This window comes from Boleophthalmus pectinirostris, unplaced genomic scaffold (genome assembly GCF_026225935.1).
Source record: "Boleophthalmus pectinirostris isolate CB_2022bp ecotype Guang Dong unplaced genomic scaffold, ASM2622593v1 HiC_scaffold_12, whole genome shotgun sequence".
NCBI classification, from domain to species: domain Eukaryota; kingdom Metazoa; phylum Chordata; class Actinopteri; order Gobiiformes; family Gobiidae; genus Boleophthalmus; species Boleophthalmus pectinirostris.
The window spans coordinates 32941444-32956132 of NW_026571018.1; the positions used below are offsets into that span (position 1 = coordinate 32941444).

General features: G+C 38.5%; 1 protein-coding gene across 2 annotated transcripts in view; it reads right to left on the reverse strand.

Moving 5' to 3' along the window:
* Positions 1–12460, reverse strand: part of gabrg2 (gamma-aminobutyric acid type A receptor subunit gamma2) — a 238442-nt gene extending 225982 nt beyond the window's left edge. For both annotated transcript variants that reach the window (XM_020938712.2, XM_055148747.1), the window contains exon 1: positions 12354–12460. In XM_020938712.2, the coding sequence (XP_020794371.1) occupies positions 12354–12460 (107 nt within the window). The remainder of the gene's footprint in view (positions 1–12353) is intronic.
* Positions 12461–14689: the final 2229 nt, after the last annotated feature.

Below are 14689 nucleotides of genomic sequence, written 5' to 3' on the forward strand. Positions count from 1 at the left end.
TCATGTGGGACAGTCTATTTATTTGGTATAGACTCTTACTGTAAGGGAATTCTTGGTCCAGGCCAAATTTGACCTGGACCATAGTGTGAAAGATTAAGAAATGAACAGTATGTAAGGGTTAAGAGAGGTGGTTATTTATCATCAAGAGATATATCTTTTTTTTTTCCACAACAGGGCCAAGAAGGCAGCCAGAGGTCCTGCTGATTGGGGAAGCATTTTTGACTGCATTGTTTGTATTGTGGAATATGTGGATGACATTGATAAGCCAATAAAGGACTAAGAATTTATCTGTGGATTTATATTACGAGCGCGTCAGAACAACTTTAAATCAATAGCCAGGTGGCCAGTGGCATAGGCTCATTGGCTGCTACAGGAGCTACTACTGATTATATCCATGAACTCATGGAGCAGCGTGCATTGCAACAGGACTCGTATCTGGTGTGAAAGCAGAACGTTTGAGCACGGCATGGTTCTAAAGTCCTAGTGTGAGTGCACCCTAAAGCTTAACAAAGTTTATTTTGGGATTTTTTTTTTTAAATAAATAAGTATATTTATTTTACTTGTTAAATCTAGAGATTGCAGAACAGCTGGATAGTTTATTTTGGATACACTGATGCTTTTCTGCCTTATTTCATGTTCAAAGTATATTTTATTCATTTTATGTTTTATACATCGCAAAACTGCTCTAAGGTACATAGTAGCTTATTTATTTTCAATTTGAAAGGTTTGCGTAATTTATCAGTAATAAAGTGTTTTTTTTGAGAGTTTTTTTTTTTTTTTAGAGAGAGAAATGCTTAATAAATGTATCATGTAAACTAAAAAAATAATCGTTTGAATAATCGTGGAATAATTATTTCAATATTGACCAAAATAATTGTGATCATGATTTTTATTTTTTTTTTCCATAATTGACCAGCCATAGTTAGTACTATAGCTACAACTGCAACTACTATTCATGCTATAAAAGTGATAATATTGGTAATACTACTACTTAGAGATGCACCGATCCAGCTTTTTCAATTCTGTCGATACCTCGGCTTTAACGATGCATCGTGTAACTTTTTGGTGGAGAGTCCATCAAATGCTTTTCTTCATGGAGATGTTATTGCTTTGTCCGGAATGTTTCACAGTGTGGCATTAAACCTTTCTATTTTCACGGAGACTGAACCAGACCAAGTTAAAGGTCAGATCTGTGGAAAGGCGACGCTGCTTACAGTCAGAATGTTTGTTTTTCTAGGTATTTTTGAGCTGTGAAACATTTCAGGAAGAGCAATGACATATCCATAGAAAAAAAACAAGACCCAAAACAAAAAGTTACACAGTGCACCTTTAACACAGAGCCAATACCAAACCAAAGTACATCTCTTCTGTGTTGATTCTTTCGCGAAATTGTCCAAATTCCAACACAATTGCATGAGTTAAAACTATGTAAATGTTGGAATTATCAGTAAAAGAGCTGATCATATTTTTACTCGGGCCATTACGAGAGAAAAAAGCGTGGCATGGTTCTCTACGAGTCTTGAATAATGCAGATATATTCCATCGGCCTGCAGGAACTACCGCATGTGCAAAGAGCCGATCAAATATGTATGAATGATGGTCCACTATTTCTATATTCTTTAGGATGTGAGTGACATGAAATCAAAATACAGATACAGCTCCACGGACATATAAGACAGAATTTTGACACTTCCTTAATTAAAAATGAAGGATGTGTAGAGTATTAGTTGATTTATTTTCTGATATACTGCACGTATCCCAGATTTCCCGAGAGCGTCACGTTTGTCCTTTTGAACAGATTCACAAGTAAAAGTGTAATTTCTGATACTTCAGCTATATACAGTGGTCCCTCGTTTATCGCGGGGGTTACGTTCTTAAAATAACCCGCGAAGTAGTCAGCTTTATTTTTTACAATTATTCTATCTGTTTTAAGGCTGTAAAACTCCTCAGCACACACTTTATACACTTTTCTCAGGCAGGACAGTTACAACCCTTTTTGCATCCTTCTTAAAACTTATTGCTGCTGTCATCCTTATGTTATTTTCCTCTTTCTTTACGTAACGAACCGAAGATTAATTTATTCCATAATTCCTACTGCTGTGTCACTTTGACCTTCCTTCAGCATGTCCAGAAGCCCAACTTTTTGTGCGACCACAGGAGCCTTTATTGGTGCAGAACGTTTCATTGACATTGTGGGTTTTGTCGAGGAGAAAACTTGCAAACATACAGCACTTTAGAGTCACAATCGCAGAGTTCGAACATTTATGTAAATGTGGCTGAACGCATTCTGTACTGTACAGGAGACACGGCATGGAGGAGATTGATTGACAGTGGTCTACAGTGGTCACACACGCAAAATTGCACTACAAAAATCCGCAAAGGTGAACCGCATTATAGTGAGGGACGACTGTATACATCGGTACTGGTATCACCTCAAACAATCCACTTTGGACCTTCTCTTTGAAAAAAATGTTGTCAGGGATTGTCACACTGTCCACATCTCAACTTCAAACCACTTCAAAATCACTTTTCCACCCTAACCAAAAGGGAAATGTGCACTCCATTTGCAAATACTTCACTCTGCCCAAAGCAAAACAGAATCTTTTTTTTTTTTTATTATTATTATTATTATTATTATTTTTTTTTTTTACCTCAACTTCGTCGCTAAATAGTGAACTGAAAGTCAATAATATAAGCCCTTAAAAGGTGCACTGTGTAACTTTCTGGTAGAGAACCCGTCACCTGTTTATCTCCTTTTGCTTTGCCTAAGATGTTCCTCTGTAAGGCTGGGCAATTCATTGAATTTTGATTGCGATTTCAATTTGTGTGTCAAATAATCTCCAAACTCATATAATCAAGTTAAAATGATTTAACAAAGTGTATTTGTGGATATTTTTTATATAAATAAGTACATTTAATTTTTAAAATCTAGAGATGGCAGAACAGCTATATAGGATATATAGTTTATTTTGGATACATGTATGTTTTTCTATGATTTATTTCATGTTTAAAGTTTATTTTATTTTATTCTTTCTATGTTTTACACTTCACAAAACTGCTCTAAGGTTCATATTTGTAGCCTATATTTATTTTCAGTTTGAAAGTTTTGCGTAAATTATCAATAACAAAGTGTTTTGGGGTTTTTTTGAGAGAGAAATACTGAATAAATGCATCGTCTAACTAAAAAAAATATTTTTTGAATAATCGTGATTTCAGTATTGACCAAAATAATCGTGACAATGACTTCTTTTTTCTTTTTCTTTTTTTGGATTGTTTTCAGCTTGTGTGCACAATCTCATGGCAGTTTTATCTTACGAGATCTTGTCCCATCCCTAATGATAAAATAGAAACTTCATGCCATTGTCATGAAGCAGGATAATCCAAATAAACCCATTTTAAATACATAATAGCACCAATAAAAGGCCTGAGCTGCAACTTATAAACAAGGATAGAGTGTACTAATATTGACCAATAATGATAATTGGTCAAAACTAAGCCAAAAGTCACTTATTCAAACGTTTACTGTTTTGCCCTAAAAATGTTTGGGATATTGTTTTATACAGTTGTTTTTACCAGTAGATTGTATTTGCTGCTGCCTGTCTTTTATTTTGGAGGTCTCTTGACAGACAGGAAATCATGACAGGAAGTTAGCCTTATGTTGTTTTTGTTTGCCCTGAGCAGCACATGTGTTCATCCTTTAACATCTGCCTTTTTGTTCGTGCCTTTGACCTCACTGTCTGTAAGTTGTTTTTTATACAGATAAGAAGTATAATATCCTTGCTTTATTTGTTATAGATGGTTATTAGAAATTTATTTTTATTGAAGATTAAGTATCATATGGTGTAGTAGTTTGTAGTTAAGCTAACCTCTGTTATATTTTGCACTGCGCTAAATGCAGCTTTTTATGTTTTGCAGTTTTACTCTGTTTTTTGGAACCTTTGTGGAGAAATAAATTGGAGCTATGGACGCTACATCGTGACTCTGTGCATGTTTCCAAAAAGGAGTTACGCTTACCGCTAAATTGTGTTAGAAACACGCAAGGAGAGCGGAATATTTACAGCTCAAATGTGTCACAACAAAAATGCCCCAAAATACTGCTGTAAATACTGCATACAGTATTTACAAAGAAATAACGCTAAATGTTGAGCCAAAAATACATAGTTCCATTTTTCATATACTGAACAATAAGTCTTTATGGTTATTATCGCCACAAGTCGAGGTTAATGTGAAATGCATTGGCTGTAGTTAGTAGCTATTATCAAATTGACTACAGTTACCTCACAGCCATGTCAGAAAATCAATGCAGACCAAGAACAATGTAAACAAAGATTATGCGCCGTACAGGAGATCTAACCACAGAAAGATTAGACCTGAGAGGAGACGTGATGCTGCTGTAAGTGATCGCACGTGTCATTGCGGAGAAGCACTGAGAGCCATAGTAACTGACTGTGACTCACGGTGGCATATTTTACAGGCAGGATGCCAGGGGCCTTGAGAAGTCTTATGTAACAGTCTCATACATGAATCACTGTTCAAACTTCAAACGGAAGCTCAACACGGTCTGCTTTCGCTCTCTACAAAAGACTGTAGACATGTTATGAGCTTTAAGCAGGCGCAGTTTTCTTCAGAAACGTAAAAGCATTACACTTGTTACATTATTTACACAATATCAACCTTTTCTACCTGTCAGAAAGATGAGACCGCGTTCAATTTGGTGATTTTGTGATTGTGATTCAACAGCAGTTTACCAAGACGTGTTTTCTTAATGTGAGCAGGCTCTCCTCTCCATAAATCTGGCCTGTAACTTACGGTTAAGGTAAGGTTAAGGTACACTTAGGCTTAGATTTTGACCAAATTTATTGATCCACAAGGGAAATTATTTGGACACTAATCACAATTTAATATAATAACAAAGAGAAGAAAATATGGTGTGCAAAAATATCGAAATATCAATATATCGCATCGCTTAATGTGATGATACAGTATCGATATCATGTGCTGCTGTATCTATATATCGCCAAGAGTATTTTTTGGTATATTTTACTAAATTATTTTGTTACAGCGCTACAGTTTAGTTGCTTGTTCAGTGAAAAGAAACTCGTTTATGCGACGCATTTGACATTTTCACTGTTTTGATGATTAAAATGTTTGTGTTTCATATGAACTTTGCACAAGAAGTGGTTTAACAAAGAGTTTTAGAATCACAGCTTTGATTTAGCCTTATTTTTTACTGAAGTGTATCGAATCAATTTGAAATACATCGTATCAAATCGAAAGTGCACTGTATCGAGGTATGTATCGTATCGTGGCCTGTGTATCGAGATACGTGTCGTATTGTGGCCTGTGTATCGAGGTATGTATCGTATCAGTAACTTCTTAATGATACTCAGCCCTAGTGATAATACACTCTAAATAAGTAGCAAAAAATATAACAAGATTCAGCCGTTAAAAAAGACATAATTATATAAATGTATATGTATGTACAAGTCAAAATAAAATAGCGAAAATAAGTAATAAAATAGTATGAAGTCACAGCTTCATGCAATCCATAGGGAAATTTATCCTTTGTGTTTGCTGGGACATCTGTGGTTTTGAGTTGATGGGGGAAACCGGTAGATTGATTCATCAGATGGTTTCACTTCATGGAAACCGTCTAACCTTGCAACATTAGGATTCGTTCGCTCGACTTTCGCTATTTGGTCCTGACGTATGTAATGCTCCAAATCCTGTAGGAAGAAGGGCAATAACCTCTTTCCTCTTGATAAAATTCACCAAACATTCTCTTTGTTCTGACTTTAAATCCTCAATCTCGGGAAACGTTGACAACAGAGAATGTCTGTCTTCGTCTACATCCATCTCGACCGCTTTGTTTACCGTTGTGCTGTTCCACAAAAGGGACCCAGACAGATGCTTGAGTTTGACGTCATGACTTCACAGCTCTTCACTGATTGGTCAGTGTGTGGTCTACAACGTCTGGGGTTCTTGCAAACCGTCTAGTGTATTCTGATTCCTGACCTAGTTGCTGGAGAAACACAGGCACACCCAGACACAGGAAGAACATGCGAAACAGAAAGGCCCATGCAACAAGGGGATTGAACTCGGAACCTTCTTGCTGTGAAAGCCACTCAGCCACACTTAACCTCATCTGCAGTCTCCATGATCATAGTTATTAGTTAAATCAGGGTATCCCCAGGTTTGACTACCCCAAATTTAAGACTTTTTAAGACCACTTAAATGAAAATGAAGACCAGTATTGCACCCATTATGCAGGCGAAAAACCTCAGATCCAATTTTAATGACCAACCGACTACAGGTAATATATCTAGAATCTAAGGTTATGTTCAGACTGCAGCCTGAAGTGACCCAAATCCGACTTTTTGGCCCCTATGTGACCTGTATCTGATCTTTTAATGACAGTCTGAACGACACAGATCTGATTTTTTTCAAATGTGACCCAGACCACTTCGATATGTGGTCCTGAATCCGATACATATCTGATCTTTTGACATGCGACTTCAGTGTGAACGGTCAAAGTGCATTCATCCAACCTACACGTTATCAACAAGCCACAAACGTCACTATTCTGCGCTGAAGTAGGCGAAAATTGTTAATGAACTCCGTGTCACTGAAGCGAAGCACATCACCACTCACCACTCTTGGCTACGTCTCCACATCCACACGTTTTTTTCTACGGACTTCCCACAAAACACCACGGCCAAAAACCTCGTCCTTCTCCTTCTCAATCTCCTCTTTAAAACAAGTAAGTTGTTCATGTTCTGGCTCCGGTACGAGAGGAACTTTAAAATCGCCAGGTGCTCAATGCTCGCGTCCATGTTTGGACAACTTCCGTAAACACAGAGCACGCTCGCTGCGGTTGACGTTGTTGTGTCCTTCAATATGCATACGGGACACTTTTGGGCCATTTAATGTTCACACAGGGGATCACATACAAGTCACATTTAATTGGAAATGTGAACAACCTCGCAAAAACATCGGATTTCACAAAAAAATCAAAATTGAGCGTTAAGCCGTGCAATCTGAATGTAGCCTAAGAGCCTCTGTGGATTAAACCTCCACTTCCCCGTGATCAATCCAACGTCTTCCTCCACTCTACTGACTGTTTACTCATTACCAAAGTATCGTTTGCACATACTCCAAATTAGACCTTCATTCACATTACATGATTTCACGTAGTTGTTGTTGTTTTTGTTTTTCTTCCCTCTGTTTAACATTGCACTGCAGCCCTGTTGAATATACAAAATAAAATATATATATATTAAAAAAAGCCAAATTTAAGACTTTTTAAGGCTTTAATTTAGGAACATGAAATTTAAGACCTTTTTAAGACTTTTAAGACCCCACGGCTACCCTGTAAATGCTATACTGTGGAAAATTCTTGGCAAAGCAATACCAACTGAGTGGAAACAAACCGGTACTGGACTCTACCGCAGAAAGTTACAGAGTGTGGCTTTAATTTAATTGTGATTGCTAAACTGATTGCTGTTTTAAATTTACACCTGTTTCAGTCATTTAGTTCATGAGCAATAAAGGGTGTTACAGGGTGTCCGGTTAAATGAGCGTATTGACGTTTTCAGCATAAAAATGTTGTCTTTAGTCTTTTCATTTTAAATATTGATTGGCCATTGAACGCTTCCTCACATAAACCTTTTATAGGCTTGGGATAATTTTCTCTAGTATTTCTAAATTGCCTGATGTTAGAGTCTAATTCTTGAAGAGGAGGTATTGTGCTAAATCGACTTTTTGCAACTTTCTACCATGTTATAATGTTGTCTAATCAAAAACATGCATGTTTGAGTCATCTAGCGATCTCTCCCAGGCCCTGTTCGTACTCTCCTTATGGTTAGCAGTGGATTCTGACTAGGGATGGGCATGATTAATCGATTAATCGATAATTGATCATTAAGAATTTCATTAATTATGTTAATTTTAATCGACAAACCGAATGTAGGTTGCTGTGTGTAGCGTGACCAAACAGGGGTCTGTACATGTGTCTCTGCATCAGAAGGAGCGAGACACAAACAGTCGGTCAGTCTGCAACGTACCGAAGCACAAATGCGTATTTAACGATGATTTGTACAAGAAATTCCACGCTTTCCGTTGCGTTCGAGACAAATGTGAGTCCATGTGCACAGTGTACAAAGCAGCACATATGTTTCGGTGTCCAGTGGGAAAAAGTTTTACCAGGTGAGAGTCGCTCAATGTGGATGACGAGTCCCCACCTCCCTCCCCCCGTACGGTGTCCTGGTTTTGACAAACGCAAATATGGTCAGACTAACCTGTATTCCACTGAGTCATGTCTTTTAATCTGACAGAAATTGACAAAAAACTACAGCTCTTGTCAGCGACACAAGAGCTGTAGTTTTATCTTCGCTGAGTTTATACAAATTAGTGATGCGGTTTTAAGTTTCGTTTCTGTGAGAGTTGCGCAAAACTGAATTAAACACATTATAATGTCAAAAGGATTGATGTGGCTCTAAAGTCGTTACGGTTTATACGTCGTAAAGTTGAATTTATTTATGCAGATTAGTAGTGCAGATAGTAATAACAATGATAATCATTTTAATATAAAAACATTAACGATTAATCGATAATCGATCGTTAATTCTTCCAACGATCGATTAAGAAAATTTCATCGGATGCCCATCCCTAATTCTGACTAACACTCCACCCATAAGACTATGTGCCCATGCTCCAACACAAAGTTTGTTTTTAATATACAAATATATGAACTCAGTACACAACAACTTATCAAAACTCATCCGATATGCAGTAGTTTCATGAGCGAAATGCAAACCAATTCTAATGATAGTGCTAGTGCCTCCACTCATTTTCAGGAATTGGAATACCCTAGATGGTTTGCAAGATCCCTGGAAGTTGTAGACAGTGCACCGGCCAATCACTGAAGAGCTATGAAGCCATGACGTCAAACTCGTCGCGTCTGTCTGTGTCCCTTTTGTGGTACAGCACAACAGTAAACAAAGCGTCGAGATGGATGTAGAAGAAGAAACATTCTGTGTTGGCAACAATTGCTGAGATCGAGGATTTAAAGCCGGGACAAAGAGAATGTTTGGTGAAATTTATCAAGGGGAAAGACGTTATTGCCCTTCTTCCTACGGGGTTTGGCGCATTACATGCATCAACAACCAAACAGCAGCGATTGGTTAAACACAAAAAGTACCTGCCTACTGTTGAGCAAATGAATTCTAATGCTGCGAAGTCAGACGGTTTCCACAGTGAATCAGGCTAGAGTGACTTGGCACAGAAGGCAAAAAAAGAATCAAACTGAATGCATTTAATAGCCCATAAAAGTGCAATACCCTGTCTTTAAAGCGTGCTTATTCCGCTATTTTCTGATCTATGTTATAATGTTTACTCATCACAAACAGACCTGGAGTTAGACCTGGAGTGCCTCTGCCATTCTTTTTCTACTTTATGAGAATTTAAGCCCTCCAGTTTGATGAGCACCTGTATGCGTAAGTTTTTTTTTATCCAGTGTAGCGCTCCAATTTTGTTCTGTTTTTTTCAGACCTGGAGTTATGTTTTGTTTCATTCACACACATTTTATGCTCAAACCCTGCAGATTTAGTCTTCTTCTCTCATGTCATATGGTAATACAGGAAGTACTTCACTGTGCTTTTAAACTCCATACATCTTCACTAGAATCATTTGGATAATTTCAGCCCTGGAATTGCCCATCGCTACTAAACTAAAAGGTAAAAGACAGCTTGAAATTTACTACATGACATCAGAAGGTGGAACAGAGCATTCCGAGCTTTGGAGATGTAGACTGATAATAAAGAAACATGTGTGAATCAGACAAAACATAACTCCAGCTCTGTTTTTGAGGATGTAACAACATTAAAACATGACTTAACGCTCACACGAGTCCATTTTGCGTAATAAAAGACCTTTGAGCGTTAGTCTTCTCTTGGGGCCTTCTAAAAATAAAACAGCAAACCTTCACTGTCAATCACTGTTAATCCACTGGAGCTTGCAGCAGGATCTACCCATGGCCATCCACTGCGAGTCAGTCAGGTGTGGCGTTTACTCAAGCATGCTGTGTACACTACTTGTGCATACAATTAGCCATACAGAGCCCTACTAACAACAACATCTTGGTTAGAAGCCCCGAGGCAGCCTTCAACCTGGCCCTCATTGATCGGATCTGATTTATCTGAGTCCATTTCTCAACCTTAAGCAGGAACAGTAGATGCAAATGGAGAGGCACTTAAGCGAAATGGACTCATGCGAGGTTTGAGACATGTTAAAATGATGATACTTCCTCAAAAACATACAGGAGTTGTTTGAATAATCCTTTATTATTAGTCTGTTTACGTCTCCAAACCTCAGAATGCTCGGTTCCACGTTGTAATGTCATGTAGCAGTAGTTTTCAACAACTACAACAGCTCCTTTTACCTTTAGTTCAGTAGAGATTGGGAATTCCTGAGCTGAAATTATTCAAATAATTCTGGAGAAGCTTTATGGATTTTACCCCTTCCAGAGCGACATTATATTGAACCTAACTTTCCAACCTTAGAAGATAGAAACTTACTTTTTTTTCCACTTTGAAAAGCTGGGACCTGAGGCTTTCCGAACATGTTCCAGGTATTATCCTACGTCACTCGCACGCTTCACGATGACTTAGAGAAAACGCGTGTCCAGTAGGAACTTTGTTTTCCGCCAAACTCGAGCGCTCCGTCCATTTTGATCGACCCAAACTTTTGCCAAAGAGTGTAGTGAGTCAAAACGGCCAACTGCTCTGAGCGTCTGTGTTCATAACAATTGAAAAAGTCGCTCTAAGTGCAGTTATAGCTCAAATAAATGTCAACTTACGCATCTTGGTCTGCGTAATTGTGCATTTGAAAGGTTTATTTCAGTCCAAATGTGCAAATTTAAATGTAATAAACACCATGGAAATGCAGGAAGTGATGTGGCTCTGTGTCCTGAACATGCCATGAGCTATTTCCATGACTGACACCAGGAAAGTCATGTGGCCATTGCACTTTTTTGTTTTTGTTTTGAGGCAGTAAAGCTATTTTGAGTTTGCTTACAGACTTGATATTTTGCACTTTTGTATCTAAGGCCCTAAATTAATCATTTTTTATGTCCAAAAAAGTTGTTTGCTGTGTGTTTTGTATGAAAGAGTGAATTTTATTTTGTGTTTGTTTGTGTTTTGTTTTTTCATTTGCATTTCTGGTCCTGTAGCTTTTATTACAACCACATGACACAACTACATCAGCACCTTGTGAAATAACAATTTGTACTGAAAAAATATATGTATAACACCTCATTCGGAGGTAAAATTTGGAGTTTTAAATGCAAAATTAAGAAAGAAATCCAGGCAAGGACACATGCACTACAACTGCCCTTAGGTCTAGAAGGGTTAAAAATACAATGGAGCACTTCCTGTATTACCACATGACATCACAAGGTGGAACTGGGTGTTTTTTTCAGTTTGAGAAAAGAACTCAGCCTAAATGTGCAAGATTTCTGCGTTAAACATGTGAGAACGAAACAAAACACAACTCCAAGAATGTTTACGATGAGGAAACATTAAAACACAGATCTGAAAATAGCGTAATATGGGCCCTTTAAGCTATAAATGTTAATAGGCTACTCTCTATGCCATATGTGAACAGCCTATTACTACTATTGAAGATCATATTGTCTGCCATTTTGGATTTTCTTTTATTCCTTTACAGCCTGAAACGAAAATACACACCGAGCTTATGACAAATACCAAAACTACGGACTCCACCTGGTTTTTCCCGTTCACTTCAGCCAATAATGACAAAATTAGACTCTCAAAAAACACTTGGCTCACGAAGACAGCTTTAGCAGAGTCTTCATGTAGCCTTAGCTCCACTCTACTTAGAAATAGCATGGTGGTGGTAGGCTAACAGCGAGCAGATTGGGGCAGACCTCACAGAAATTTTAGGAATATTACGCACAGGAACGATCAAAAAAACGTGCAGGCCGAAATGACAGGGGTTATAAAAGGTATGCAAAGTGGGATTTCATTGAAGGGGGTGATGCTCCGTGGCGTTTGTGTTACGTTCCTGAGGCCAATAACAAATCCAAACAATTGTACGTTGAAAATGACGCGTAATCTTAAAGTAGAAAGAAGAATGGTGTGATTTTTCGCGTTTAACCAAAGCTCTCGCTGTCATAATCACCCGGCATTGCTTTAAATACCTTCGCAATAGCTTTTCATAGAAGGCAACACACACAGACGAAGCGTACACAGGCACAAACATGGTCCCTTTTAAACACAAATGCAGATAAAGATAACGATTTGAGCAGCGCCAAACGTCCGTCGCTGTGCTCTTACCTCGTCGGAAGATTAGCGGCGATAAAGACCCAGAGAAGCAGCTTGAGTGGAAGAGAAGGCTTCGCCATTGCTGTCGAGCCTTTGGAGGCTAAATTTGGAGAAGCCATCGACAGCGACTCGTTTCCCTTCTTCGCAGCAGATGTCGGTCGGTTTTAGAGCGTTCCCTCCTTACGAAACATTACGCGCGCCACAGCGGGGTCTGCCTTCGCGAACGAGACCCGAGACTGCCGGACCGAGGGCGCCCTGCGTGCCGAGTCCGAGCAGCCACAACACGGATCGATGCGAGGCGAGACTGGATTTGGTTTCTGCTCTCGTCGTTGCGCGCAGCTCTTCCCTCTTCCCTCTTCCCTCTGCTGCTGCTGCTGTTGCTGCTGTCGTCGCTTCTTCCAAAGGAGACAGCCCCACAGCGAGGCCCGAACGCACAGCTACGGGCTAAGGAGGAGAACAAGAGGCTATGGTAATAAGCTAGAGTGTGACGGAGCGCGGGGCAGGATAAAAAAGCATGGGACTGGGAGGCTGAGCGCAGATTATCGCGGGGTCAGGGAGCCACTGATGCACGTTGCTGCAGCACGGATCAACACATGCGTGGTTTCAGCCAGCGGAAGCGCGGCTCCGGCAGGGCATCCAGGGCTGAGTGGTCACTGGAACAAGCTCTTTATTATGTCATCACAAAAATGCCACCACAAAACGTTTCATGAGTTTTACCACAAAAGACTGGAAATGACAATGACAAAAAAAAAAACAAAACAAAAAAAACAAAAACAAACAACTGTCATCCCATTTGTAAAGGATCCAGGGACACTCCACACATGTCCAAATGTCAAGTATGTCATCAGGTGACTTTCGGCTCTTTTATGGGATCCGAATCTTTTCTATCTGGCTCTTTTATAGTTGTTTTATACACAGAAGCCAACATGAGAACTAGTTTTAAGCACAAACGTATCACTGACAAAACTACTACTACATCACTACTACTACTACTACTACATCACTGCAACTACTACTACTACTACTACTACTACTACTACTACTACTACTACTACTACACTACTACTACTACTACTACTACTACACACTACAACTACTACTACTAACTACTACTACTACTACACCACTACTACCATACTACTACTACTACTACTACTACATACTGCAACTACTACTACTACTACTACTACACTACTACATCACTACTACTACTACACTACTACAACATCACTGCAACTACTACCACTACTACATCACTGCAACTACTACTACTACTACCACTACTACCACTACTACATCACTACTACTACACTACTACATACACTACTACTACTACTACATTACTGCAACTACTACTACTACTACTACTACCACTACTACATCACTACTACTACTACCACTACTACAACATCACTGCAACTACTACTACTACTACTACATCACTGCAACTACTACTACTACTACACTACATCACTGCAACTACTACTACTACTACTACTACTACTACTACTACTACTACTACTACTACTACATCACTGCAACTACTACTACTACTACTACTACATCACTGCAACTACTACTACTACTACTACATCACTGCAACTACACCTACTACTCATACAACTACATCACTACTACTCCTACTACTAATAATAATAGTAATAATAAAAATTAAATTAAAATAAATAAAATACATATTCCTAAATAATAATAATAATAATAATAATAATAATAATAATAATAATAATAATAATAATTATTATTATTATTATTATTATTATATTTTATTTTTTTCTCTCACTCCTGTTGCTTACTCTGCTTCGGTGCCCATTTAAAAAGTGTAAAAATGCATACAAATTAGAAAAAAGACGATTCGACTCTTCAAAAACGAGATCCGGTTCCAGCAATTCACGCTAAAGAACCGTTCAAAAGAGCCGATTCTTTCACATCACCAGACCACACCGAGTAATACACTGAACAAACTATAAATATATGAACAATTTCTCATCAATAAACACTAAATGACACTATTGTAGTTCTATTCAAGACGAAAACACTTGCATGGCCTTTTGTAAATGCTTTTAGAGGCTTTCATCTTGTTTATGTAATAATGATTTACCTATGAGTTAATTAGTTATATAACAAACGAGTACACTTCACACATGCACGTTAACACATTCAGAGCTGTGCCTCGTACGTTTTCAGCCACGTCATGTTGCGGTTGCCATGGTGACCTCGCGCACACACACAAAAAAAAACCTCTCCTCTCCACTGCCCTCTCTCCCCAAACATGCCTATAATTACGGCGGTGGTTTTCAGGTAGGGCGTCCGCTTTTGTGCAAATGTAT